Genomic DNA, 27328 nt, shown 5'->3' with positions numbered 1-27328 from the left:
GGCTGTCACTCCTCTGGGGGTACATGGTCTTTTTGACGCCCCTGTAGAACAGGAAAAGGAGGTTGTCGAGGCCATTGCTAATGAGGAGGCGAGTGAACTGATCAGCCTCGATGGGAAAATGAAAGCAACCCATATCAGGTACAACGTACATACATAGGCTACCCCTACTCTACAACGTATTGTTATAAATTGATGGCGGTGTAGGATCGCTGGTTGGATTATTGTAGTGTACATAGTACAGCGCAAATACAACTATGTACATACACGCGCCTTTTTAATGGTCGCTACCTAGGTAGGTAGCCACTGTTGTATACGAATACACATATATCACTCACCCCTGACCTTAATACCGGCTACGTTGTATGTGATGTCGAGTACGTTGTATGTACGTTGTCAGTAAAAAGGCCCTCGCGAGGGCTAGCCACCACATAGGTACCTAGGTAGTAGCCAGCAATTCCCTCCCATTCCTACCTAGTAACTCGCGTGTTTATTAGTGGCGATTAAAGAGGCCGACAGTGCCACTTCGATCACATAATCCACTGACAACCAGTCAATTCAATCATGAGTTTCTTAATCGAGGGCCATCGACTTCCTATGCTCCTGTACGACACCCATCGGCTACGAGGTACTTTTTATAGGCCCTAGCCTCTCCTATCCCCACTCGCCTAAAACTGATGAAATTAGGGGGAAAAGAAACAAAAAAGCGTACTAAGTAGTTACCTACGATGAAAGGGTATGCCGATCGATGGTCGACTTGACGATAGAAAGAACGTTTGATCCTCTCCTGAGAGACACGATGCCATCATAGTTGGCACGCGAGCGTCACCCAGCGTGAGATATACGGGATTAAGACGGGTGCCTTCTCCCGCCGAGAAACCATGGAGATATACCTAGCAACTGCGCAAGACGGCATGTATGCCCCGAACTCAGTATACAACGTATGTACCAACCTTTTCCACGGCCGATGTTCGTATCTACAACGTACGTGCCTATCTGCCGTGTCTCCCTTGGCGGCAAGACTACAAGGTGCTACGCCGATCATCGTGGTGTGGTCAGACATGTTGGGGTACTCTCGCGGCCGACCGAACAACATCTCGTTGCTAGCTGCGATGCGGTCCTCTGTGCCCAAGCCCCACAACGACCGCCGGGGGGGGGGGGGGGGGGGGGGGGGCGATCAAGTGACCTCGTCGAGCTCGATCCAGAGTCGCCACAAGACGGGGCCCTCAGTGTACATAGTCGGTTTGTCCCATCGCAGTTTGAGGCTATTATCAGCAGTCATACGAAAGTGTCCGTTTTAGTTTACCAAGTCAAGTTTATCGCCGCTGTCTACGTTGATTACTTGCTGCTGGGGAGGCCACCAACGAGGACGCTGTTTATGTCCAGTTACAGTTACGGGCGTCTAAACCCTTCATCGGTCCGTGCCTGGCATCCATCATTTGCATCCAGTTTCCATGCCGATCTTATTAAGACTGATCTACGGATATTTGGTGGGCAGGGCCCACCAGTCTGTATGTACTAAAATCGCGGTGCGAAAAATGTCAATCTCAAGCTCGGGTTCATAAAACACCTATCCAAGGTTTTATATACGTGTGCCCTCTTTATAACGTACATACAGCGAGTAAGACATCCCCATTCAGGTCCTTGCTCAGGTACTGCAAGCCACATGGTAATATTCTGCAACCATCTGAATTTGCGGCCCAGGTGATTGAGTTGCCTATGCGGCCATACCTAACCCGAGTTTCTTCGAATGGGGCACTGATGTTAGACATGAATGCATGATCATGCTTTCTGGCAAAATATGGCATGGAGTACATAGATATTCTTCGAATATTCTGCCTCACGAGTATTCTACCCTACTTGAGTTGGTACCTACCTTAGGGAACTGGCAGGAAGGGAAAGCCTGGAGTCACAGATGATTCAAATGGGTGACAAGTATCGCTATGAGACCATGCCATTGATTCACGTCACGCAACGACAGGCTAACAACGTGGCGGCTGCTATTGTCATCCACAGGCATTACAAACCAATCCCCATGCCGTGGACTCTAGTAGAAGCACCCGGTTTAAGGCCATAATAGACATGCCATTTTCTAGTATGTGGGTACAACGCAGGTGCGAGGGAGAACTAAGGTGAGGCTACACACGATCGGAGGAAAGGAAGAAGTCGAGGGAGATGGTCCAGCCAGACAGATCTACCGGTAGGTACCAAGGTACTGGTGGAACTGGGCTCGGCGCGTGTGCTTGTGATGATTACTAGGTACCTAGGTAGGTACGCAGCATCTTTTTCCAAAGTCGGCGCCTTCAGCTGTACTTACTCAACCTGTACTGTTCAAGAGAGAAAACACCCAAATCCAGATAGTTGAAAGTGAAGATGATGTAATTATGTACGTTGTCGAGCCTTGATAGACTGGACTGTTGGTGTTCGCGTCATAATCCAAAACTACCCAAGCGGCTTATCCCATGCCCGTTGTTTCTACACGTGGAGAGGGCGCTGAAACTCAGCCGAAACAGACCTTTGGGTCAATATGCAGGTACGTCTATACGTTGTAACAGACTGCAACGTATACCTACGTTGTACATACATACATACATATGTACATACTCCCTACATACAACGTACTACCTATGTAAGGTAGGTAGCTAGGTTACCTACAACATAAAACGTAAAAGATACAACGTAGGTACTATACAACGAGGTATTCGTACAACGTACTCCACGAACTCGAACTGACTGCTACATATGTACAACGTAGGTAGTGTCGAAGAACCCCGGGGGCCCCACACCCCCTCTTTTCTGTTTTCTCCCCCCGGCACCCGGGCTCCCCTCTTCTCGCAGGGACCCCCATGCTGCAACACGGCCTTCGTCTACCACTTTGGGACTCGTCAAACGTACAACGTAACTAACCCAAACGCCAATGGGGATGGGACCCCTTGCAGAAGGCAGTCAAGTGCTCCGATGCAGTGAGATTCCCTCCTGCAGATGTCATCGGGTCACTTTCGAGTTCAGACGAACCTTATAACGTACAACGTACATACAACGTACATACATATGTACATACATATGCATGCCAAGTGCATGCGTGGAGATGTTATCAACTGCAGTGTGGCCGATGGAACTCCAAAGACATAGGACGCGGAGGCTGTTCGAATTTCGTGTATCCGAGCCACTGCTGCGCATCGCCAATGATTGACCAGAAACGAGAACCCCGGGCCTCTACGACTTGTCATCTCGTTCATAGTAGGTTACGTATCGCGAATATGTATAGTGTACGAAGAATTCCCATGCTGGAGACAGTCTCATACTAAAAGTGGAGAAATAGCGATAATTTAGAATGCGTAATAAAAAGGTTTCTCCTACATCTCGCTTTCCAGTGGGCGACGGTGGCTTCGGATAGCACACCATGGGACCAACCACCCTCTTTTCCTACCTATTGCGATCGTAGTCTCCGAGAAGAGGAAGGGTGATACCTGCTCACCGTCTGGGGTAGCTTGTCCCCTACACTAGAACACTTCCGAGGACCCGCGGTTGTGGGTACGTTGTACATGGTGCCACCCGACCATTTGTTATGTAATAAGGTCCTTTGTCGACAAGTGGGTGTACTGTCCAAAGATATTATTGGTCTGAGTCCCCGGTCACCGTTCTGATGGGATGTGACGGAGGAGAGATGAGGGAGGTCTTAGAAATTTCCGAGTTCGGGTTCAACATTGGGCTAAGCTCGGCAGAGGGAGGGATCCAGACCTAGGGCACCAATTAAGATTGGAACAGACACTAAGGGTGCCAGAAACGGAAATAAGTGGAGACGAAGGCTATAGCCAGATCCGTTATCGTTCCCCTCTCGACGATATCAGTACAACGTACAAAGTACCGCTGTATGTACAACATACCATGTAATTACAACGTACAGCGTATGTGCCGAGACCGTCGCGATCAAAGGAGCACTCAAGTCGGACAGACATCCGGTGAGCGTGCCGTGATTCGAATCTACGTGCATGCAGATATATGTAAGAGGCGGTCTGACTTGAGGTTACTGTGCTGCCCCTCTACGCACATGGCCACCGTGATGAAAAGAATTTCCTCTGCTTCAGTGGCGATAGAGAGACGGAACACGGTCTGTACAACGTATTCGGATACTTGCCGTTCCATTATTTGGTTAGCTTCTGCTCTCGCTATTCCCCGCATCTCACATATGTACCCCGTCGTGGGACTTCGCTGTTTCGCCGCTTTTGGTCGTTTCCGAGGTTGTATTTCCCATTCGAAGGCGTTGTGGTTACTGTATTGCGGAAGTGCTCCTAGTACGTTGTATGTAGCCGAGGTGCGAAGCACCAAGTGCCGTCGGGTACCATTTGGATGTCGACGAATGGTTCCCCGGCTTGGTAACATCGGTCATGCAGGTCTCAATGGGTGGTGAAGAAACTTACAGCGAATCGGGAGCTTACCTAGGAAGACAGGACCTGTAGGGTCGTATCGCATAAGTAGTCATATTCCGCTGCACAAGTGTGCATTTGTACGGCAGTGTACATACGTTATATTATATACATGTACGTTGTATGCATGCTTTGCCGTCTCGAAAACCACGCAGACTGGCGGACGGGACGGAAGCTTGGACCCATCGAGGCTCGACCCACTCACTCGAAACCACGAGACAGACTGGACAGCGAACAGACAGCGGGCATAGGGTTCTATTCAAACCATGCCGATGATGGGCGTAGATACATAGACGGCGATATGGACAGCCGCCAGTGGACATACACGGTATCTGGGTAGGTAGGGACTGGATCTGGCCGGCAGGGCTGAGTTACAGTACAACTATCTGACCATTCTACCATGCAAAGGCGATTTGTTCTGACCAGCACCGTAGATCGACCGACAACACCGACCGACGCGACTCCCAGCTTATCTGTACTTCGTACCAGGCAGATATATCCGGCTTTGAAGTTGTTTCTAACGTTTTTCTTTTGCCGATAAGGGTTCCTCCTTGTATTTTCCATCTGGCGCCCACCAATGTTCCCCCGTAAGATGCGAGATGGGATATCAGCGCAATTTTCTGAGGTGATCCTTGGATCGTGACTGACTGTTCGTAGGTACAGAGGTCGTGGACGCGGCTGTTGTTCGTACCTACGGAGGTACGTTGTACGTTGTGAAAATTTACTGCATGTACATTGTAGGTATGTAGTGTCTCAGGCGAGACGCGAGTGTCCCAAAAGGTTCGAGCCCGACCCCTCGATATGCAGCTGCGTCACCTTCCCCACCTTACTGTCTTGTATCACTACGAGTACACTCCACTTAGAGGTACCCGCCATGGGACCCCAGCTAACAAAGGGAAACGAAGCGATTCAACAAAGCTTGGCAGGCGTCCAGACTCGAGGGCAGGCCGCTCTCTGCTAGCGAGAACCATCGACGTCCTTAAGGTAAGACTTCGATAACCAGAAATACAGCCAAGTAAGTGCCAATCACGAGGAAAGACTCTGAATTTTCCATTGTTCGTTCGATATACTGTCTTGAAAACTGTTACCCAAGGGGTTGGACTTGAGTGCAGCAGCGGCTGTATGCACAACGTATGTACGTTGTATGTTCTATCTGGTCGGCCATCTCATTCTGGCAAAAAGAAATGGAGAGGCCTGGTACTGAAAACAAAATGGAAGGGTGTGTTTTGGTTGGGTGAAGGGATGCTCAAGGTCAAATTGCTTCTGCTCTCTTAATTATCCCATGACTCTGGATAATCAATCAGGCGATCATTGTCGGCATGTTTTCACTGAACATGTCTTCTAATTCTAAAGTGACGGTAAAACTGATGATCACTGCAGGGTTAACCTAGCTTCATCGCCAAGTTCCCATATGTACAACGTAGTTTATTAATCTCATGGTATCAAAAGCACCCTTCGCAACTAGGTATTCATAACGAGTGATTTGCCGTAGGTATATCACCCAGGACACCTTTGTTGGCTAGCTTACGAGTAAATGTACAACGTAGTCACCAGAGAACAAGCAAGACCTGCGGCAAGACCTGACTGCCCCAGAGTATCGAAGCATCTGACAGTACGTCTCTAAATTGGATTACTAAAGTATTTTCTGTGCCAACGAGGTTCCATATGTCTATAGGTAGGTAATGCCCTAGGTTGGACGAATAAACACGCTACCTATATATATATACACCTTATATTATGTGACTTCGTACCAAGGTAGCCACCAAGAGAACGCACCCGGACACACAGGTGCATACAAATAGGCAGCTTTTAGCTACTTGCATAACACAACACGCGGTCAGAAAGGAGAGCAGCGAAGGAAACGAAGCAGGATCAGCAGCGAGGGGCGCAGAACAAGTTTCGTCCTCGAAAGACAGCCGCGCTGGGAAGGAACCAAAAAACTGAGTTGCCTGGGTCTATTAAGCCAAGGCGCTCGACATCGTGGAAGGTAGGAGGGGGAGCATGATGCCTGCTTGTCCATCGTATAACTATTAATAGTGTAGTTCGTTGGCTATTATAACGAGGTACGACGTACCTATTCGTACAGTGGCAGTGTGGACTTTGGACGAGCTCCAATCGTCGAGGCCAAAAAAACACCGAGCACTCAGGTCCTGCGAGGAAGCTAAGGTAGCCAGCTCCACATGGCTCTGCGAAGCATAACGACCGTTTAACTCGCTAGAACTTATACGAAATGATCGTAGCCGCTTTTACCCTGTTCGCAAAGACGATCTCAGGCAATGAAAGACGACCTGGGGATTTCGCTAGTACCACGTGGTCGTGGGTCGCCGAATTCCCAAAGGCATGGATCCCAGGCCTAGACAACCCCCCTTCTCAAATTGCCAGTTGAATAGCTTCGGGCTTGTGGCGCCATGAAGAGCGCCGCAGATCGAGACGTCGGAACACCATTTCGTGAAAGATACCTGTCAATGTCCACTCGGCTAGGGGTTCGTCGCGACCGCACCGTCCGTCCTGGTGGCTGCCTAGTCGCATCGAATCCAAGCGCTAGGTAAAGAACAGGTACCGAGACATGGTTAACGCACCCTGGAGAACTTTCGCGAGTCGGTAGTCTGTATTTTGCAAGCAAGGGAGGGAGCCCGACAGTCTGGTCGAGTAGAACCGGGCGCCGCCCCTATGCCGTCATTGGCGCCTTTAATCTACACGTGTACATACGCCCGGGCTAGTTTTACGGGGAGTACCTGGTACGCAGTAAGATGAGTATAACGTACTTCGTACGGCGTTGAGGCTTCGCAAAGGAGTTCGCCGCCCCCCAAGCAGCCACATGGCTTGCTCCGTCCAACTGGCCATCGGTGTCGATGGAGGCGAAACAAGATATTCTCAACTACAACTAGGTATGCCAACCTCCAAGCCCAAGGGTTCCCCGCCTTTCCCACCGCCAAGCCCCAACTAGCGGACTTCTCCAGATCAGGACTCAAAGCAGCTGCCACCATAGTGTCGTTCGCTGGCCTTAGCCATATTGGACAGGGGTTCGCATAAATTCGTTAGCTAGATCGCCGAACAGGCGAGGCTCCTTAGTTTGCCAAACTTGGCACTCACCCCTGCTCACTATCGCTCTTCCTGGCTAGAATGAAAGGGAACCCAGGGACCATCGTAGAATCTAGCAGAAGTGCTTGACACAACCGAGAAAAAGCCACAATTCAAACGGGTGGAAACGAGTAGCGCTTCTTCGCCCCAAGAACGTGGACTGGGTTCTAGGTCTCCCAAGAAACAAGAAAGCCCGTGCGGCTGGGCCCTAGGGGTTTGGTTCGTCCGCGCCGTTGGAACCAACCATGAACCGAAATGGGAGTGTCTCGCACTATCGCATGGGATCTCGATGGAATGAGTTGAGTTCTTCATACCTACAACGTAGATTGCTTCATAGGTAGGTGGAGCAAAAACCGAGGCAGTTCGCATCCGGAAAAGAGTAAACAACATGGGTATCCAGGCCCCGGAGAAGCCCAGATCCAAGCAGAGTGGCAAATAGGTTACCCAATTGAGGCGAAAGCTGGGACTTGTCCTGAGTCTCCTATCACAAATCACTTTCCCATACGCTTAGGATAATCATTGATTGATCATTTTTACATTGTATTTGGAACCGAGGTCTTGTGTGGTGACACCGAAGCGAACCCTCGCAGCCTTGGACTGTAAGAAAGATCCTCGATGTTACTCTTTCGGGTTGACGATTCTTACCAAGTAGACTTTCGGCTTCCACCTTGGTCTCTCGTTTCTTTTGCCGACTCACCCAGCACGTTTTGAGGGAATACCCGCGTGCCTGGCATTCACGACGTAGAAATCCTCAGCACAGGCAAGTTCGCAAACAAGGGCCAGATAGAGAACCAGCTCCGAGTCGATGGTGTCCTTGTTATGCGAGTTCCCATTCCAGATATATCTGCCTTTGAACCTTTCCCTATTGTCGGTAACTCGCTTGAATTGCGGATTTACCGGACGTCACGTCAAGTCATGATTCGCTGAAACTTCGTATATGCAAGTGACTGGTCAGAAGAAGAAAACCGAGCCCAGGAGTGAAAAGACGGGCGAGAACTCCAGGAGAAGATAAAGGGAGCAGGGGCCGGACGACGGAGAGATGACAAAAAAGGGATACTTGGGTGAATTGAAGGTAATTCGATCTTTTCTCATGCGAAAATGTCTCCATGACTTCGGACGGCGGGTGTTTTCTTCTTCTTTTTTTTGATCACCTATCACATATCCCGTGAATACACGAACAAGCGGTTTTATCCCTTGGGACTTGTTGCAGTTCGAAAAACGACTGGTCATGGTCGAGATTGTTCCTCAGTGGCCGGCCGACTGGTTCATGCCTTGTCGTGCTGCCCACGACAGTGGCTGGTTTTGCGCGACTGTTGGCGAAAGCAGTCGAAATTAGGGGAAATAATGCACAATGGCTGCTCAATGGAGGTGAAATATGGGATGTTATCGCTGAACTTTCCATTTTTTGCTCGCCTTCCGATAGGGGTACCCCCAGATGAAACATAAGATAGCCGTCCAGTAATAAACCAACACAAGGACTGATTTTCGCGCAACGCGGCTTCATATTCCACCCTTCTCGGAATGGGGACACGTCATGCCGCTAACATGATTGTCCTTCGCCTCTATCGCGAAATTCGGAGTCCACATTGCCCGAGCTCACCGCTATCCCCGTTAACGACGAACCAAGGAATCAAACATGCACAAAACTAGGAAGGTCAAGGAGGGAAGGGAATGTTGGGTGATTAGTTCTCGCGAAAACTCGCCGCTTAATAGAAGAACGCCAAGTAACGTGCATCGTTCCTTGTTCATTCCCGTGCTTCCCGGAGCAAGAAACGTAACAACACCAAAGCGAGCATCTCCCCCTGCTGAAATGCCAATACATGTCTGGTGTTCTGCTCTGTTCTTCTAGTTCGTTCATATAAGATGTCACTTCTTGGATGTGTTGATGTCTGAATAAACACAAGCACTCGAGAGGGCAATAGGCTGAAGTCGACTGAAACCATCACTCTCTCACAGCCCTTTGCCTATGAAGGGTATCAGTAGACCTTACGGCCTAGGAAGTCCGAGATTGTTGGCGTTGGTACAGCACTCGCTGCTAACACCTGTCATGGTGTAGTCGCCCAGCACCTCCGCCGTGACGCAATGTCGGGGGCATCTTGCAAATGTTCACCATTAGGTAGACGTTCTCATCCTCATGAGAAGTGATGCCTCGCAGGGACTAAGGTCAGGTAGATGATGTTGGTCGGCATGGGAAATGCCCGGGCGCTCCCCTACTCCGTCGGGAACTATAGCTTGCATCACAGCGCTGCACGTAGTCGGGATGTAACGTAACAATCACGCCAACGATAGATACCCGTGGTGCCTCACAGCACTGGTCGCCGCATACGATTCGGTACAAGTCCCAACAGTCCGCGAAATCACAGTGTTGGTCATGTGGGAGGGTTGGGCTGGGCCAAACATATCAGGAGGTCGTTTTCGGAACACCGTCTCGACTTTGTCACTTCTCCCCGAGGAGGTGCAGTGTCGGTTCTGAGTACGATAACGTTTCAGGCTTCATCCATGGCCCTTAGCCAATACCAAAGAGCCAAATTCTAGGTGTTCATCTCAGTGTCAGCAGATTGAAATCACACCACAAGGCAACCAGATAAGGAAAGGGATTGGGCTAGCCAGGCGACTCCTCGAGCAAATAGCACTGATGTCAATATCGGCGCGGGGCTCTTGAGACGAGTTCCAGCTCTTTGAACAGAAGCAAAAAATAAGAAAAGAAACCAGCAAACCCCCATAAATCCTGCAAATGAAGGACATGTCTAGACTGGCCTGGTGTGTTGGATATTTGCCTGCCATAGGGACCCCTCCGGATAAACTGATCGCTTTCCAGTCTCTAGCAGTGGCGCTCCCGTAAAGTGCTCCTCGAAACTAAAGGGCACTTCCTTGCGGTATCTACTGAAAGAGTTCGCAAATGTCCACCAATCCTCTTCTAAACACTGTATAACGAAGCTGTCTAGGCATTGTTGATGCGCCTGGTCTCTGTGAGTGTTGAACGCTAGCCCACTCAACTAACTGGGAAAAACATGGGTGTTCTAGATAGAAAACCCCTTGGTAACGCCGAATTGTAATACATTGCCGCTGAAGTCTTTTTTAGGCCGGGAGTGACATTGACTCAGCCATGAGCTGGGTCACGGGCTCAGTCTGCGCTGCCTCTGGACCACTGGCTGTTAGCCCCTTTCTGATGGCTAGCACGTTGTCCACAATGACAGCATCGACGCCCTCTTTCACTTGACGCTACACAGAGATGCAGTTGTCAGTTACGGCCATCCAATGATCAGAAGCAAGAGGGGTGCGAGAGAGTGATGAGAACATACCTGAACATTAATTGAATCGTTATTTTCCACGCCGTAACTCACGCAGAGCAGACCGCTCTCCTTAACCACCCTGACCAGCCGGGGGCTGTTCACGAACGGCTCTGCAGTGCTCACAATTCCAATGAGGTTCCAGCGACTGGCGAATCGAATGGCTTCCTGTAGAGAAGACGCTCGCACATCGGCCACTGGGCCTGCTCCGGCATCCGTGAGGAACATGATGGGGATAGAGGGCTGTTTGAAGCTGAGACACAGACAAATGTCGGGGTTGAAAGAGCTGAAGATGATATGTCGGTTCCCGGCAAGGTCGTACACCTTGGACAGGACAGTATCGCAGAATGAGTTGAGCTCAACTGCATACGTGTCCATCTCGTGCTCCTCGCTTTCGTGTAACATCGGATACTTCATTTCCATGTTGAAGCCAATGTTCTCAGGCAGCTGGCGAAACAGGTCTTCAAGTGTCGCAAATGGAGCTTGAATGAAGTTCCCCCGCGAGTTGGCTTTATACCCCTTCTCTTTGAAATCACGCGTATGCTTCATCCGCTCCTCGAGCCCATCCGAGCCCATCCCTGCGAATCCCAGCGATAATGATCGGTGTCGTGGCCCGCGCCCGGCCCCGTTCCTAGACCCGGCGCCATTCACAGCCGCCCTTTTGGCAACATCCTTGGCCATTTCGGTAGCAGGATTCCGCTTCGAGTCGGGGTTGATATGCAGGAATTGTTCAAGAGTGAGCGTATGGACGGGAGCATCAATGCCCGTCTCGCTGACGAGAAAGTCGTGATAGATGACCGGGACATGATCTTTCGTGAGCTGTACATCGAACTCGACGTACTGTGCGCCCAGATTCGCCGCAGCGATGAAAGACGGGACCGTGTTCTCGCCGAGCTGAAGCGACCTGCTGGATGTCATGTTCTTGCCCATGCCACGGTGGCCGATAACCATGGTCGATGCCAGTTTCTTCCAGTATGTCTGCTGCGAGTTGATCTCCATTTTGGGATGGGAGAAGGGCGTGACGACTAGAAAGTTGAAGTTGACCGTGCCGATGACTTCCAGGTTTCCTCCCATGATGGGCACGCAGACGTCGCCCTGCAAGTTCATGCGTTTTGTGCCTATGGGTGGTTTCACTGCGGAAAGGAGGGCCACGGCGCGGCCAATCTTGTTCTTTTCATTGCCCGAGTAGGTCGGCACAATGTCGAACAGCAATTTGACCTTGGTGACGTCTGGGGTTGTGAACACAATCGGCTCTGTAGAGATGTTTTCGTGGACCGGCAGATCGATGATGGTCGAGTCTCCCTCGGCTCCAGAGGCCGAGACGACGACAGAGAGGGCAGTGTCGAGCTCCGTTAGATGGGCCTCGGTCAGAGGAACTCGGTCGAGCTTGACAGCTTCGATGTTCTTGCGCATGTCCATGGAGCCTAGGCTGACCAGCACAAGGCTCTCTTTCGTCAAGTATCGATGGCCGAAGGTTTTGACGGGATCCGCAGGGCGGCCGGAACCATTCGAGGTGCGTCCGTCGATAGACGAGGTTTCGGGGGAAGAAGGTGGCGGGCTGCTGCCGCAGCTCTCGCTGGTGGCCACAGACCGGGTTGTAACACTCGATGCCGACGAGCTGACATTGTCTGTTGCCGCGAGGAGCCGGGCAATCGGGAGGTGCCCGCGTAGTGCGGCGTGCTCTTTCGCGGTCCAGCCAGACGAGTCAGGCCTGTTGACGTCGACGCCTGCATTCACGAGCAACTGGACAACGGCGAGGTGACCATCCACAGCAGCGACATGCAACGGCGTCCAGGCGTACACACTCTCGGCGATCTCAGGGTCAACCTTCATCTCGTCCGTTCCCCGGAGGAGGATTTCAGCACAACCAGCATGGCCATAACGCGCAGCAACGTGCAGTGCCGTTTCGCCCGACTTGTCGCGCCAGTTCACATCGACGCCGGCATCCACCAGCATCTGCACAATGACTTCGTAGTTAGCCTTGGTGGCCAGAGCCAGGACAGCCCCGGACTTTGCGACGTGTTTCCTCATCTCCAGCTTTTTCTTGTGAAAGCCGTCCCAGTCTTCACCTTGAAGCAAGGCCTCGGTGGTGAGGGGGTGCCCGCCAATGACGCTGAGGTGTAGCGGGGCATAGCCGTCCTTGTCCTGCCATTCGGGCGCATCAATTCCGTCCTCAACACTGAACTGGCCCCATTCTTGCATCCTGGCCATGATGATCTGGCACAGGACGACAAAGCCAAACTGAGCGGCGTAGTGGAGTGGAATTCGGCCGAAGGAGTCCTTGGCGGCCAGAGCAGGCCTCTGTTCAGGGGAAAGCTCGTTGAGTAAATATTTCAGAAGCTGGACCGTCTCATCGTCTCTGCCCAACAGCTTGCCTTCGTTCTGATTCAGCCCTCGAGCAATGGAACCTGGCGAGGTTGCCGGATGCATGTACTGAGATGTAAACTGGGTACCGACGGGAAACGGATACACGCTGGGCTCTTTCTCAGGTGAAGGTGACTTGGTCCGGCCAATATGGATGACGAGCCTGTGGATACAGTTGCGTTCATTGATATCGTCTGGTTCGTGTAGTGTCTTGATGTGCTTCAGGAGATAGGCAATGGCGTTTTTCGACCTAGCTGAAATTGAACGCTGGAGCAGGTTCAAGAGGAGATTCTGGGAAGAAGGATCTGTGGGTTTATGGACCCCTTGCAAGCCATTCTCCAATGCGGCGACATCGTCCCGGCGGATGGCCTGGTCGAGCTCGTCCAACACGGCCTGAGGAAGCGTGAGCATGGCCTTGGCGGACGCTCGCCCCAGGGAGCGGATTGATCTATCCGATCTCGAGTCGTCCAGGTTCTGAGCGTCGCTGAGGACGGAAAGCCACTTGTTGATCTCACCAAGCAGCCGAGAGGTATTTGTGTCCTTGGCGAACGGCTTGACGTCGACTTTGGTTGTGATATAACGATGCTGAGTAGACGTCTCGGGGATCTTCTTGTCGAGCTTCTTTGTAATCTTCACGAAGCCCCGGCGGTTGATTTCGCCGAACCACTGGAGGTTCCTTAACTGGCTACGGAGCTCGATGAGCGCACCCATGAGCTCCTCGATTTCATCATGATCGAGGGTTGCGACGAAATCAGGTTGGCGACCATATCGATCTCGCAGCAGGTTCATGCGCCGAACGGACTCGGCGAACCGTTTGTTGTAAAACGAGTCTACATCTTCGAGGTTCCGATCTAGGACAAAGAAAAACTCTATGTCGTCATGTTAGGGAGAGAGTCCGAACAAGAAGAACAAGATAAGAATGGCTTACCCGCCAGGTCAACCGTCCCACCCGCCTTGATTGTTTCCACCGCAGCCTTGATGAGCTTCTTTAGGGCCTTGTAGTTGATATAGAACGATGCCCATTCTGGGACTTGGTTGCGTGGTAGGCTGTTATCATGTCAGGCGACCTGGTATTCGTACGCACACACGGGCGGTAAGTTAGAAGTGGAGGACGTACTTTTTTCCGAACTTCATGCTGGTCTTTGGGATATGTCTAAGCTCCGGTACGGAGATAAAGGAACAGGACGCAAAAACTGAAGTCTATGGGACGATGTCCAGAGTACGAGATCAAAAACTCCGCGAGCCGCTGTAAATCGGAACAATGAACGGCAAGAAGGGTGATATGGAAATCAAATCTTCTGGAGACACGTTGGACGCCCTCTTTCGTTTGCTCCAGGGCGAGAAAACTCGGAGCTGGGTTTGCGACTGGCCGTCTAAAGAGGAGACCGTTTGGATGTCATTTTGTCTGTACTGGGTAGTTCGACCGTAGTAGAGAGTGAGAAGGTGAGGAGGGAGGGAAAGGAAGGAACCGAGTCCTCGTGGTGCTCTTGATAGAGTGTGCGATCGGAAGTGAGCGAGCTTGGCCAGAACCAAATCGAGTCCTAAGTGGTAGAGAAATGAAGAGAAGACGAGGGGTGGTGTTGAGAATATAAAGTTATCTCAGGGTCCATCAAACTAGCGGTCTACGTATTTTGTGACCAAATAGTAAAGTTTGATGCTGTGGTTGAGTCAAGAGTGGCGGCGGTGGAGGAGAATAGAACGAGAAGTTCAGGGACCACTGGATCCACGCCTTGGAGCCACGCCTCACCTCTCTCCAAAGTGTCTCGATAACGTGTGTGTAGTGATGAATCACGGTGTACAACGGTCGCGGCCCGTAGGAGTACCAGAAGATACTTGCCTCTCGTAATCCACATTTAGCGGAGCTGCTCATTCCATCCAATAGGTCTAAGACAATGGTCACTCGTGCGGCCCAGGCGGAATCCTGTTGGATAGTAGCGATGGTCCCTAGACCTGTATAACTGTTCACATGCTACCCCACCTTGCCACGTGACCTACCTCGGCATACTGTGGCCCCAACGTAGCGGCATGGGCATTATTAAGAACTGGGGTCGAGAAGCAGGGGTAATAGGAGACAAACACAGTACAACGAACGAACCTCAGCCTTCCACGAAGGTTCACTGTACATGTAGGTACCTACCTCTCTATTGCCTCAACAAAAGTCAGGTTCCGTACTCCGTGAGGTTAGCTTACGAAACAACCTTGTCCAGTTTTGTGCTTCCAACGAAGTTCCAGACTTATAATAACCGAAGCCTTCCTTGCACATACGGCCGGATAGCACTGGAAAGAGGCAAGGGAGGAACGGAGTGAATGAGTGAAGTATCTAGCGCGTTTCGATTGTTTCTTCGACATGTCATGTGGTTCTCTATCCCGCTTTGGCCTCCATGCCCAATGTCCAACAGATATACTTCATAGTGGCTGGCAGGGGACGAGGTGTGGTAAAGGAAGATAAAAGTACATCTGGTATACAGCAGAAATATGCATGGCCATCGCGGGCGTCTAAGGAACCTATCAATATGTTCTCCGAGGCAAAGTAACCTTCTCACCATGCGGTGCCGTGCCATCAATGGCTCATCCATACCGCCAGGTTTACGCTGCACCTGCACCTAGTCGAACCGATTTGTTGTCGTATGTTGATGTTGGTAGAGAGCTGCCCGGCATCTCAAGTTCGCCATATCCACATGCAGTCCCAGTTACACGCTTCATTGTATGTCGCGACGTGCCCATCGATATGCCGGGCATCGACAAAGCTGCACTCCGTGACGCGGCAGCAGCATCCTCCCCCTCCCGTACCTCGAGGCCTGCGCTCTTCCCTATCGAGGGTAGTTCTCTCCCAGTCTCCATGGTTTCTCGTACTGCGAGCCGCAGTACCTCCAATCTCGTCTGGGCTTCGTCCACGTGACGTTGAAGTAGCATGGGCTGGACAGATGTCTGTAGTCCCTCTTGCTGTTCGGTAGAACTGAGCTTGATCACTTCCGCCTCTTGCGTGGTCAATGGAACTTGCACTGGCGATCCCAATCCGAGGACATCCAACAGCCTCCATAAATACCCCAACGGGGCCTCATGCGCGGGTGCTAGGTTGGTTACGCTGACCGGGTTTTGTGGCTCGATTTTGGCGAGAATTTTGATGATATGTAGAGTCGCATCCTCGTTCAAGGCATGAGTGCATTCGTCCAGCATCTGCCGCACCGTCTGCGACCCGATGTAAAGGCCGCGGTGCCAGCAAAATATCACTGTGGCCACCGCTTGTCGTAGGCAGCCCATCGAAAGGAGCCCTTGAACAAAGGCGGTCATGACGTCTGGGCCGAACCACGGCCTCTCGTTGATGACGCCGTCTTGCTCCGCCGTATCTTTGATTTTGGCCCACCTGGTCAAGTACGCGTGCCGGCGGACATCTTCGACCGTCTTTCGCCTGATATTGATTCCCCTGGGATCGCGACCGGTACACCGCTGGATGATTCCGTAGAAACGGACCAAATCGCCCTGCTCTTTGTAATGGTTGAGCAGGCAGACTAACGCCTGCTGCGTTGGCTCGAGCTTGGAGAAGTAAAGGAAGTGCCGGACGGCTGCGTTCGCTAGCGAGTGCTGGCCCATGCGATCAAACCCGAGAATGAGCGTCGTAAGGGTGTGGATAGTCGGGGGATGCGGTGACACAAGAAGGTTATGACACATCTTGACGACGCTTTCCTTGGGCTCCCACGAGGTGTCTTTTTGCATCGCCGCTCGAGAATTGTCCAAAATCATCCTCAGGCTACGATTGAGTTCCACGCTGCACGCCATAAGGGCCTCCGGATGACCGCGCGCCCCGACGTAGGACGGGTATTGCCACAACCTGCGTTCCTTGCCCGATTCAGCATCTCCAGGCGCCCGGGGTGAGTAGTAGCCGACGAGGCATTCTTTGTAGATTTCCGACTCTGAAAATCCGGCCGCTTTCAGCAATTGGACAACCAAGGAGCGAGTCGAGTTCTCCTGGGCGCTCAACTGCCGAGTGCTCCTTGGAGTCCTGTGGGCTATGTGAGGGGAGGACTCTTCTTGTTCGAGACGGCGTTGAAGGGCGTCGTAGTCTGTCTTCGTGCCCCCACCAATGGTCTCTTGTAACCGAGGAAGGCCAGATGCCCGCAACAGCATGTTTAGGTCATCAGACCGAACCGGTATTCTCGGCCAACTAGATACGTCCCCGAGAGAATCCAAGAATTCGGCGATGCCGGTTTGCCGCACATGTGCCGCCCGCCATGCGCCTTTGCAACGGTTTTGAATATCGCCAGATGGTGCCGCTGCTGCAGCAGGATCTGAAGAACGTTCTGCCAGCTCCATCACCATGTTCAGATCAGCCTTTGCCTCTTCTAGCTGGCGAGTCAGCTCCTTTCGACGGGCGTCCTTATTCGTCGCATCCAGCATAGCCGCAGTTCCCATGATAGAAGTATAAAAGACTGTGAACACCTCTCCGAAGGTGGGTTTGCGTCGGGTGGCTCTCGTCGCCGAATGTCGAATCATGCCGTTGGCCGCTTGAAGGCATCGTCTGCAACTGCCAATGCGCGTCTGGCCCCCGCGAGAGCAGAGCGCCTGCATCGTGAGGGCATTGGGGATGATATATCGTGGCTGCCTCGAATACCGACGTAGTCTTGTCAATCTTCAGAAGGTAGAAAGGTATCGCTCGTAGTCCTAGCTGGAGGGGTATCCTGTGAACCGTGATGTCGTTCGATTTTATCGGTACAGAATGCGTGGTTATGATTGCTCAATTCTCCCATATCACGTGACAGTGACCTGGTCCGTGCACGTTCTTCCTCGAGCTCTTGACGTGACGATCGGTAAGTACTCCGTCATTATCTCGCAACGACACCTTACTTTTGCTCAGTCACGCGTAGATATGCCACCGCCTACAGGCCACCGGACGACATACTGACCTTTTCACACACAGCGTTCATTAACTTGCTCATTTCCTCGAGACCATCAGGCTGGCGGATCACCCTTGCATTCGATCAATGCAGAGCCTCGGCTATTGTAGGCTCAGTAGCACCGCATTGCTTTGAAGCCGTCCAAAGTTGCTTCAGACAGGAGATGTCTCGCCATTTGCCTCAACGCCCCAAGTTTCAGATCTGCTTTGTCGACTTTCCTCGTTCACACTATTCTATCCGCCAGAAGCCGTTTACCTCGGAGACCTACTGCGGTTCGAATACGATATGCCGTGAGAATAGTCCCGGTGGCGCGAGAGCCGGCGGTTGGGACTTCCGTCAACATGTATAGTCTTCTGTATCCGCCACAAGAATTGGAAAGCCACGAGATTCCCTCCTCGCGGCTTCCAAGTGAACAGCAAGAGTGGACAGGACCTAGTTCGTAGAAACACTGTGCTTTCTCAGTTCTTGAGCTTGTTCACGGACGAACCAATTCTAGGGCGATGGATAGCCATTGTGGCTTGATATCCCCCCATGGTAGAAAGTTTGCCGTGTGCCTGCGGACATTGACTGCGTATTCTGCCATATTATAGAAGTGAGTCAGAGCTCTTTTGGGGAGGCGGCTGTCTTAAGCAGGTCGCCTAGGGAAAAGATGCTGGTTTTACAAATGGATAGTCTCAACGCGCCCAAGGTCGAGTCGCTTATATCATGCTCATTGGCGATCCATGTTAAGGATACGAGTAGGTTCTTCCGCTATATTGGTGTATACCGGCAGCTCTATTCTTAATGTTCGAAGCCAGCAGAAATTAATTGAATACTCACCGGGCACGACAACATCTCCGAGCGCATAATGCAGTCGTGTTATTCCGCTGTGGATTGTTCGAGATCCTGCCAAAAGACGTCGAGATTCGATTTGAGATGCATTCATCTTGGCCTGTGTCATTACATAATCTACGTATTCTTCCCGTTGCAACGTAAACCCGATAAGATTGCAATACCACGATGTACCCCGCTCACTCAGCACAGCCGACGAACTCAAACGCCATGGCGTCCCCTCCTTTTGTTCCATCTCGTACAGTAATCAAGTATCGCTATCAAGCGACAAGACCTTGCTCATTATTCTCTAAGAGTTGATTTCCCCGGTGACCAACGACCATGTATGCCTTAACGCTCAAGGGCGAATTACAAGGGTGAGACAAAATACCCCACACGACTGGACAGACCAAGATAAGCACTCTTTACTTACACTCGCCCGCAACATATCATAGGGTCACAAATCTTCGTCCCAAGGATACCGAAGATGCGCCTTTCTGGTACACCTTCAAGGTCCAGTGCACCTCGTGCCGAGAGACACACCCTAATGCTGTAGGCGTAAATCGCTTTGTAAGCTTTGAACCCTGGATCTCTGCCCTCATACGCCCATCTCTGTATGCTGATGATTTGCCCATCGTTTCTGGTGAAGGAAATGAATGAGATGAGCGGCAGTCGTGGTGAGGCCAACTTTGTCTGGAAATGCAAAAATTGCAAGAGGGAGTCCTCGGCTACCATCCAGGCGGCCCCGACGCCCTATGAGCAGTCTGAACCCGCCAAAGCTCGCCAGATACTCCTGTTCGATTGCCGAGGCCTCGAGTTCACCGAGTTCGTGCCGGAGGGAGAGTGGCTTGCAGAGGGATCCGAATCAGGCACCAAATTCGAAGCCATCGAATTGACTGATGGGGAGTGGTATGACTACGATGAGAAGGCCGGGGAAGAGGTGAGCATCAAGGACTTGTCGTGGGATATTCAGCGTGCTTGAATGCGGACAACCCGGGTTCCAATACTCAGAGCACCTTTCTTTTGATCATTCCTTCTTCTCATGTATGTCCTTCTAGCATACCCTGTGTCCGAGTCTAGCGGCTATGACATGTAGCCAACGTATTCATACAACAGGCTTGCCAACAAGCATGGGAACTCTCGTCTCCGCCACAAGTGAAGGGCGGATAATGCAAAACTCTGACCGCATGATTCTTTCATGATTCTTTCCCTATAAAGATCCCTTTCATCATTACGCATTGTGATTTCCCAAATCCCCGATGTCTATCTCACCCACGCCAATTGGGGTATCGGAAGCGTCATCAAGTCTCAAATTGAAAACGGCGAAAGCGCTCCATATGTCTCCTAGATGTCGACATCCACAAGCGACAAGCGGTGGATGCTAAGAGGTCAAAATAGCAAAGCTATGCCGGCCAATGGTTCCAGGTGTCGACGGAGTTCGTGGGTTCCGGGCGCCGAGTGGAAAAGTAGGCATTCGTTAGCGTATTGCGGCGAGCGATGGGAGAGGATGGAAGATCGACTCGATCGTCAACCCATTCGTTAGAGGAAGTAGTCGCCAGCACCACGGCGATTGACTGGAACGTGGCGCTGGTCGTCTGGAACCGCAGAGAAGATGTTAAATTTTGTGTTCATATCCTTATCCACCGTCATAATGGACGCAACATTACCGCAGCGGTAGCAGTAGTTGGGAGCTGACCAGACGGTCACGACCGAGTTTTGGGGAAAGTGATACTGCAAGACAGTATAAGCACCAACGTTGTCCAAGTAAAACTTCTCAGGGGCATGGGGCAGGAGTGGGAAGAAACATACCTTGTAGCCTTCGTTTACAAGTTGGTGTGCCCGAGCAATAAGCTTGAGCCCGTTGACATGGTTGAACTCGTTCGCAACCTTGTCCCCGAACAACCATCCAGCGCCACGCGGGCTAATGGCCCACGTGTCGACATCTTCAGGATCAGACCAGACCAGGTCGCAGAATGCGCCCTCGTGGGGGATTTCCTGTGCCCTGGCTACAACGCGGATCTGATCAATAGTCCGGATTTCCGGGCTGAGACCTCCGTGCACACAGAGAAGCTCGCCATCGACAATGGCGGCTAATACAAGGAAATCGAAGACGTGACAGCAGGCTTTCCAGACAGCAGCATTTCCATATTTCTGCTGACATTCTTGATAGAACCCATAGACCTGTGTGATCTGTCGAGATTCATGATTGCCCCGTACGAGGACAATTCTGTCGGGATACCTGTCGCCTTGTTAGGTTGGCTCAGAAAAAGAAGGGCCGATGAGGGGAACGCACTTCGCCTTTAAGCACATCAACAAGGTGAATGTCTCGAGACTGAAATAGCCTCTATCCACAAAGTCGCCGAGGAACACGAATCTGGTCTCAACGGATTGCGAACCGCCAACCTCAACAGCCGAGTCGGGCCGAGATGACGATCCAGCAACTGCCTTGGTATCGGCCGCATCTTCGTCGACGTCCTCAAGCCCTCCGCTGTCCGAAGTACTGGCCTTGATGCGTTTCTTGAGCTTGGGGTCTGTGATTTCTGTCGGCGGCTCGATATCCTCTGAGGTGATGATGCTAGTTGACGTCTTGGGTGCCTGGGTATTGGACTCTCCAGGCATTCCTCCAGCGACACGGAAGAGCTCGAGAAGGTCGTAGAATTGCCCATGGATATCGCCGCAAATCGTAACGGGAGTGCAAACCGGCTGAATGTTGGATTCTGAGGTGTTGCGTCAGGAATGATAGCACGAGGACTGCGTCTGGTAGACTTACCTTCCATCAGTACTTCTTTCACCATCTCACATAGCTCCTTCATAACCCGCTCAGGCAGGTAATGACACTGCTTTGCCTCTTCCAGCCACTCATCTAGGCCAGAATTCGGCGATAGATTGGCCGGGCCGGGCCGAGGGACCTGGTTTGTCATGATGAGATATTGTGATATGGTACTTGCAAGAAATTTCTTCGTTCTCTCCTTGGGCCTAATACCGAAAAAAATATCCAGAACGACGAAGTCTACCAGAATGGCCAGGCGCCTAAGAGCCTCGACTAGAACCGGCAGTGTATGACTGGCCAGAAGAATGCGATGGAGCACCGCCTACTCCACCCTCAGGAGGATGCTCGTCCGGATGTTTGTCGTTCGGGTGATGCCGTGTCTTTGGAGGATTATTCGACTCGTCCTGGGCTTCTTCTGACTCACTGTTGCTATCGGACTCACTGTCCTCCGTCTCGGACCGGCCTGGAGACTCCTCGCGGATAGATTGGAGAGGGTGATTACAGGGAGTGCTGGAGTAGGATGCAGATATAGATTGATTTCGAAGTACCCTAACCTGTCGGCGAGGAGGTTCGAGGGGAGGCTGGGAAAGAGGCCTTGGCTGATACTGAGAGTAGGGGGTTAGAGACTGAGTTGACGGGGCTTCACGCCGCAGAGGTAGTACGTAGCAAAGTCGGGCCTGACCAATTTCGGGGTTCTCAAAAGAATCCAACAACTCGCTGTCGTCAAAAGCAGGGAACGGACTCAGATGCTGATCTCTGGCTACCGCGGTATAATCGGGGCTACAGTGGCGAGAGTCGCGCGCAATGCGATCCTGATGTGTGTGGCGAGAAGGAAACGGGTCCGTGGGCCCCACCGGGAAGCCTGTGGTTGACCCAGATGGAGGAGCAACAGATCTGCTGGGGCGTGTGTGGACGTTCCCAGAAACAGAGAGACGCCGAGGTCTTCTCAGAACAATATGGTTGCTAGGGGGGTGGCGTCCTCTCGTCGGAGGCTCAGGTAGTGGACGTGGAGAGGGTGAGACCTCGTGTTGAAGCTGTGTGCTTCTTCTTCCCGTATTCTCTCCCAAGGATCGAACCGCGTCTGAATCCTGTCGCTGTAGTCGTCTTTCCTCAGACTCGGTAAGAGGGTTGCCGTATCCCCCAACGGTGACTGGTCGAGAGGAGTAGACAAGAGGCGGAGGGCGACTCGAAGTAGTGAGTCGAGGAATGTAGCCAGCACGGCCAGGGACGGGAATACCGGTGGGAGGACCCCGCTCTCCGTGCAGGAGGGGAAGACGGCTGGCACTCTCGCAAGGGACTTGGTTGCCGTTGAGTTGATTGCCGTCGACTTGGTTGCCGTTGAGTTGGTTGTCGCTAACTTCTAGTTGAGCACTGGGAAGCGAGAAACAAAGAGTGGCACTCCTTTTCCGATTTCGACCGGGGGGAACGGGGCCGTCTCGTCGAGGAACGTTGGTAAGCGGATTCCGATAGACCTGATTAGCTCTATGGATGGCCGCCTCGATTTCAGACTCGGACGGAGGCGTGTGTTTCTGAGTGGGCGCAATGCTGGGCGTACGTCGTCGTTGACCGACGGGGGGCAGGTTGGACTGTTGGTTAGAATGGTGGTAGTCGGACAAGTCAGAGCCAACATTGTCGCTGTAGACAGGGAATGGTTCCCAAGTGGCCCTGGTGCCCATCTTCTCGGCTGATTATCGGTGCAACTATTGGTTTGATTTCGGGTAATTATCAGTGTGAGGAATGTTATCTCGGGTGAAATATTTTCCGAGTTTCAGAGGAAAGTAAAATTCGGTGTGAGCCTTTTGGTTCCTCGGTGAAGGTCATGTGATGTCACCTATCATCAGAAAGTGCTCCTTCCTTACCAAACCGCTCGACTTTGACCCCACCAGGAGCCGAACAGCATCTCGTAGTTGCCCTGGGGGAACTTACGATTCGTGTGAGTGCCTTTCTTACTCCATTCCCTTTGAATCGCATAAGACACATGCCTGCATTTCACACGCGCATTTAACATGTCGTAGTCTTTCAGGTACCATCTGTCCAAAGAGTCACGGCTTGGATCTGATCAACAGAAAACAACTGCGAAAGGCTTTTAGCAGCGCATTGGATATCACTGCCTACAGGGGCCGTCTTTCTTCGAGATCATACGCCAACCATTATACTGGACGGGAGTTTAGCTTGGCTTTTCTTTTTTTGGACGCTCTTGTCGCGATGCAGGATCGGCCTCTTCCCCGCAAGGCCAACGGGGTGCTCCCCGTTACCGCAAGCCAGACGGCCGGCAGTACCCAATCTCCCAACACTGCGAAATCAAGCAAGACTAAGACACCTATCGAGGGGGACAAGATCTTAATCCGCAGGCTCCCTCCCGGCCTGTCGGAGGAGGAGTTTTGGAATATCCTGGGCCCCCAATGGAAGCCTGGAAAAGGTCTGGTTGATTGGTACGATTTTAGAGCTGGGAAGACGACACAAGAGTAGGTTGGAAGTGTGGCCGCGCTTTCAAAGATTCAGCTAACGTGGTTGTAGTCCTGCAAAGACGTCCAAGCCTGCCCGAGCCTATCTCCACGTAAAGAAACGCGAGAGCCTCACGGAGCTTTCGGAGATTGTGCAGACCCAGAGCTGGGAGGATGCGAAGCTGACATACAACAACCCGTGTCTGATCGGTCCTCCTGTCTTAGAATTTTCTATCTACAAGAAGATACCTGGTCCCAAGAAACGAACTGATCCGAGGCAAGGCACGATCGACCAAGATCCTGAGTTCATGGCATTTCTTCAGTCTCTTACGAATCCCGAGCTGGAAAAGGAAACCGCTTCGACCGATGATAAGGCAGCGACGGCGGCGGAGGAGGGAAAGTCTGAGACAAAGGTGACGACGACGCCCTTGATCGAATACCTCAAGGAAAAGAAGGCAAACAAAGCCAAGGAAGCAGCCGCCGCCAAGACCTCCAAGCACACGAGACAAGAATCGCAGGGCGGTAAGAACAAGTCTGCGACGGACGACGCCAAAAAACCCAAGAAGGAGAGGGAGAGCAAGACAAGCAAGGCGGCTGAGAGGCCCAAGGAGACGGTGAAAATTTTGACCAAAAAGGAGAAGGCTACTACAGAGGCTGCTAAAGCTGCGGAGACGGTGGCCACTCAACTCAGCGCAAGTGCTCAAGAGGCACCCAAGAGTCGACGAGCCAACATCGCCGCTGCAGCGCGTATCCTTCAGAGAGATTTGGGTCTTAGCCCGGGCAGTGCTCATCGACGGGCGCGTCTGAACGCAGCAAAGTCGGAGGGTGAAGCCAAGCCAACATCATCGAAAGATGCCACCACAGCACCGACGACCGAACCTTCTGCGATTGCTACCGCTACTGGTACTGCCACCCCTACTGCTACTGCTGCGGCACCCACCAAGACTTCGGCTGCTCCAACAACTTCATCGGGCGCTCCCGCTACAAAGACCGTGTCCTCAAGTCAGCCTGCAGACAAACCAGCCACTCCGACAGCGTCCAGGTCAGGCCGATCACGCCGCGGAGGCGGTGGCAAGAACTCCAGCGAGGCCAAGGCCAAGAACCCAGACCCCGCGGCAGCCGGTTCAGCAGCTCCAACTCCCGCCAAGGCCCCTGTCGTACTTCTCAAGAAGAAAGACAAGCTGCAGGCTCCTGCTGCAGAGCTGGCCACCTCTACGCTGAACCCCCCGTCGTCCGCCAAGGCATCTGGTCCTCAGCCCGGATCCAAAACCTCGTCGGGGAGAGCTGCGGGTGGTGCTAAGAAATCCTCAGCGACAGTGACTCCCGGCGCAACTCGTGGCTTCGTTAAGCACGCGAACCCCTCCCAGGGAGTTACCGAGGCGGCCCTTAGACAAGCTCTAGAGCCATTCGGCACCATTACTCTCATCGAAACCGACCGACGGAAAGGCTTCGCGTACGTGGATTTTGCGGAGCACCAGGGTCTTGTCAAGGCCGTCGCCGCCAGTCCGGTGCCGGTCGGCCAGGGAGCCGTCCAAGTCATGGAGCGGAAGGAGAAGAAGGCCACCTCTGGAGGGTCTGCTGCCTCGCCTGCGGCTTCGGCTTCTCCAGCTGCTTCATCAACGTCAGCGCCGGCTCAGAAATCAGAACAGACTACGTCCCGACGAAGTAGGCGGGGCCGGGGTGGTGGCGGCGACAGGAATGCACGACCAGGGGCCGACGGCGGCAGTCGACAACAAGCAGGCGCGACATCGTCTCAGTCAGGCACGAAGGCTGGGTGAGGGCATCCTGTCTTTGTCTTTGACTCCGACTCCGTGCACTTGCCAAGTCGACCTCCACACATGCACATGTGCATGCAGGGGCCGCTAAAGCTAATGCCAGAATGGCTAAGAAGCTACGCGAACCTGGCCGACGCGAATGGCGTACACGGTGCCACCATCATCGGCTAGGAGCATCTACGAGCATGCACAGTGGTATCGCCCTGCAAGCAGCGGGGGGCAATTGGAGGTCAGGTCACGACCACGGGGCGCCTGCTGTTCACTCACGCGATGGGAAGGAGCACGGAGGACAATTCGCAAAGGGTATAACATATTTATCTCTCAAATTGCGAGGGGTCCTCGCCAGGCAGCTTCGACGTTTTCTGTGATAAAAGAAAATTGCAAAAACAAAAGGATCTGATCCGCTGCTTCGTAAAGCTCTAGATAACCCCTTCTCCCAGCATTGCATGAGAACACAAAAGAGTAGGAAAACAAAAAAAAGCAAATCTAATCCCGTGCCGCTACCAGAAGACCCAGATAAGCCGGACCAAACACTATAGTGCCATAGAGAAACACAACTAACAATGCGCCCAAAATCATTCCATCTTTTTCAGCGAGTGCTCGTCGCCCCCGCGCCTTCAAATCGGTGAACCAAATAGACTGTCCAGCAGCCTTCCTGGCCTTCCTTAAACCCGGCAAGCCGTCGAGACTTGTCAAGTTTTTCCGGATCTGATACTCAGTAATGGCGGGCTCCCCTTTTCTCCTCCGCCAATAGTCGTCCAGTGTGGGCCGCACCTCAAAGACCGAGAGTCCTTCTGGGTCGTCGTCTACTGTCTTTTGCTCCTCCCCGGATGCCGCCGATTCTCCTCCCGATGCTTGCAGCTGCCGCTTGACCCTGGGGACGGAGTAGCCGCAGCTCGTCTGTACCTGCCAGATGCGGCCCACAATGACAGCGCGGACGTCTTCCAATGATTCGCTGTCGCGACGGTCCGCCACGACGCGGGAAAACCAGGAGTCGAAGTCTCGGTCGCCCCGCTCGATGACCTCCATGCGACAGAAGAGGCGGAGGATGCGCGGGGACCGGCCGAAGGAGATAAACAAGAGCGTCAGTCGGCCGTTGTCGTAGCCGTTCGCGATCGTTTCGCATCCTGAGCCACTCCGGTCGATATAGGCGATGGTGTCGGAACCAAAGATGGCAAAGTGCGAAGAGGTGTAGCCTTTGGGCGAGACATTGACGCGAGGAGTATGCGTACCCGCTGAGCCGGTGAAGAAGACCGGCTGCCGGGCGGCCCAAGCTGCCAGTTCCGGTGATAGGGACGGATAGAGCTTCATTGTGTCCTTTTTTTTTTCCTTTTTCGTTTCCTCCTTTTCTAAAGACCACGGGGAAGATGACGACGGCGGGAATCCGAAGGAAAGGATGTGAAAAACCAAGTCGAGACGTAAATAATAAGGCGTTTATGTTTTGGGTCGAGGAACAATTCCAGCGATGTCGATTCGAA

General features: G+C 52.5%; 10 protein-coding genes across 10 annotated transcripts; 4 read left to right on the top strand and 6 right to left on the bottom strand.

The window, feature by feature from the left end:
- Window positions 1-169: 169 nt before the first annotated feature.
- ACRALDRAFT_2014847 (uncharacterized protein) lies at window positions 170-615 on the bottom strand (the record flags this gene model as incomplete). The annotated part of the gene is made up of 5 exons (XM_071019792.1): window positions 170-252; window positions 336-353; window positions 429-467; window positions 523-539; window positions 590-615. 5 exons carry the CDS (start codon window positions 613-615, stop codon window positions 170-172), a joined length of 183 nt encoding a protein of 60 aa, XP_070878644.1.
- Window positions 616-745: 130 nt separating this feature from the next.
- On the top strand, window positions 746-2256 carry ACRALDRAFT_206279 (uncharacterized protein; the record flags this gene model as incomplete). Its single annotated transcript, XM_071022003.1, has 10 exons — window positions 746-771; window positions 809-1121; window positions 1193-1377; window positions 1447-1504; window positions 1550-1587; window positions 1650-1709; window positions 1766-1861; window positions 1900-2037; window positions 2094-2111; window positions 2157-2256. 10 exons carry the CDS (start codon window positions 746-748, stop codon window positions 2254-2256), a joined length of 1032 nt encoding a protein of 343 aa, XP_070878643.1.
- A 44-nt stretch (window positions 2257-2300) lies between these two features.
- ACRALDRAFT_206280 (uncharacterized protein) lies at window positions 2301-4502 on the bottom strand (the record flags this gene model as incomplete). The annotated part of the gene is made up of 16 exons (XM_071022004.1): window positions 2301-2411; window positions 2479-2536; window positions 2738-2870; window positions 2911-2993; window positions 3059-3139; window positions 3168-3219; window positions 3271-3301; window positions 3358-3384; window positions 3476-3578; window positions 3656-3738; window positions 3852-3867; window positions 3903-4013; window positions 4049-4130; window positions 4185-4270; window positions 4324-4393; window positions 4493-4502. The coding sequence occupies 16 exons, from the start codon at window positions 4500-4502 to the stop codon at window positions 2301-2303; spliced, it is 1137 nt and encodes a 378-aa protein (XP_070878642.1).
- Window positions 4503-4551: 49 nt separating this feature from the next.
- ACRALDRAFT_206281 (uncharacterized protein) lies at window positions 4552-6589 on the top strand (the record flags this gene model as incomplete). The annotated part of the gene is made up of 19 exons (XM_071022005.1): window positions 4552-4739; window positions 4789-4800; window positions 4859-4934; window positions 5017-5049; window positions 5082-5123; window positions 5155-5255; window positions 5320-5399; window positions 5463-5483; window positions 5532-5621; window positions 5665-5675; window positions 5729-5760; window positions 5805-5837; window positions 5917-5938; window positions 5972-6018; window positions 6083-6091; window positions 6184-6212; window positions 6266-6368; window positions 6416-6438; window positions 6534-6589. The coding sequence occupies 19 exons, from the start codon at window positions 4552-4554 to the stop codon at window positions 6587-6589; spliced, it is 1008 nt and encodes a 335-aa protein (XP_070878641.1).
- Window positions 6590-10583: 3994 nt separating this feature from the next.
- Window positions 10584-14293, bottom strand: ACRALDRAFT_2038449 (uncharacterized protein; the record flags this gene model as incomplete). Its single annotated transcript, XM_071020883.1, has 4 exons — window positions 10584-10727; window positions 10808-14028; window positions 14088-14206; window positions 14277-14293. The coding sequence occupies 4 exons, from the start codon at window positions 14291-14293 to the stop codon at window positions 10584-10586; spliced, it is 3501 nt and encodes a 1166-aa protein (XP_070878640.1).
- Window positions 14294-15416: 1123 nt separating this feature from the next.
- Window positions 15417-17855, bottom strand: ACRALDRAFT_1060364 (uncharacterized protein). The gene has a single exon (XM_071016222.1). The coding sequence runs from the start codon at window positions 17723-17725 to the stop codon at window positions 15746-15748; it is 1980 nt and encodes a 659-aa protein (XP_070878639.1). The 5' UTR covers window positions 17726-17855; the 3' UTR covers window positions 15417-15745.
- Window positions 17856-19317: 1462 nt separating this feature from the next.
- ACRALDRAFT_2094754 (uncharacterized protein) lies at window positions 19318-19843 on the top strand (the record flags this gene model as incomplete). Its single annotated transcript, XM_071022686.1, has 2 exons — window positions 19318-19431; window positions 19511-19843. Coding segments are annotated over 2 exons (447 nt in total), but the record flags the coding sequence as incomplete, so codon positions are not given.
- Window positions 19844-20400: 557 nt separating this feature from the next.
- On the bottom strand, window positions 20401-21782 carry ACRALDRAFT_1027874 (uncharacterized protein; the record flags this gene model as incomplete). The annotated part of the gene is made up of 4 exons (XM_071014826.1): window positions 20401-20592; window positions 20671-21100; window positions 21155-21578; window positions 21632-21782. 4 exons carry the CDS (start codon window positions 21780-21782, stop codon window positions 20401-20403), a joined length of 1197 nt encoding a protein of 398 aa, XP_070878637.1.
- Window positions 21783-23836: 2054 nt separating this feature from the next.
- ACRALDRAFT_2023774 (uncharacterized protein) lies at window positions 23837-25853 on the top strand (the record flags this gene model as incomplete). Its single annotated transcript, XM_071020159.1, has 2 exons — window positions 23837-24096; window positions 24149-25853. The coding sequence occupies 2 exons, from the start codon at window positions 23837-23839 to the stop codon at window positions 25851-25853; spliced, it is 1965 nt and encodes a 654-aa protein (XP_070878636.1).
- Window positions 25854-26336: 483 nt separating this feature from the next.
- Window positions 26337-27161, bottom strand: ACRALDRAFT_1067620 (uncharacterized protein; the record flags this gene model as incomplete). The annotated part of the gene is made up of 1 exon (XM_071017469.1): window positions 26337-27161. The coding sequence occupies one exon, from the start codon at window positions 27159-27161 to the stop codon at window positions 26337-26339; it is 825 nt and encodes a 274-aa protein (XP_070878635.1).
- Window positions 27162-27328: the final 167 nt, after the last annotated feature.

Source organism: Sodiomyces alcalophilus (assembly GCF_042370955.1).
Source record: "Sodiomyces alcalophilus JCM 7366 unplaced genomic scaffold ACRALscaffold_1, whole genome shotgun sequence".
Classification (NCBI taxonomy): Eukaryota; Fungi; Ascomycota; class Sordariomycetes; order Glomerellales; family Plectosphaerellaceae; genus Sodiomyces; species Sodiomyces alcalophilus.
This window is presented reverse-complemented; position numbering and strand designations above follow the sequence as displayed.

What these genes read in the sequence shown, in the direction of transcription:
- ACRALDRAFT_1060364 (XM_071016222.1), bottom strand. Translation starts at nt 17,725, where the DNA reads ATGCAGGCGCTCTGCTCTCGCGGGGGCCAGACGCGCATTGGCAGTTGC.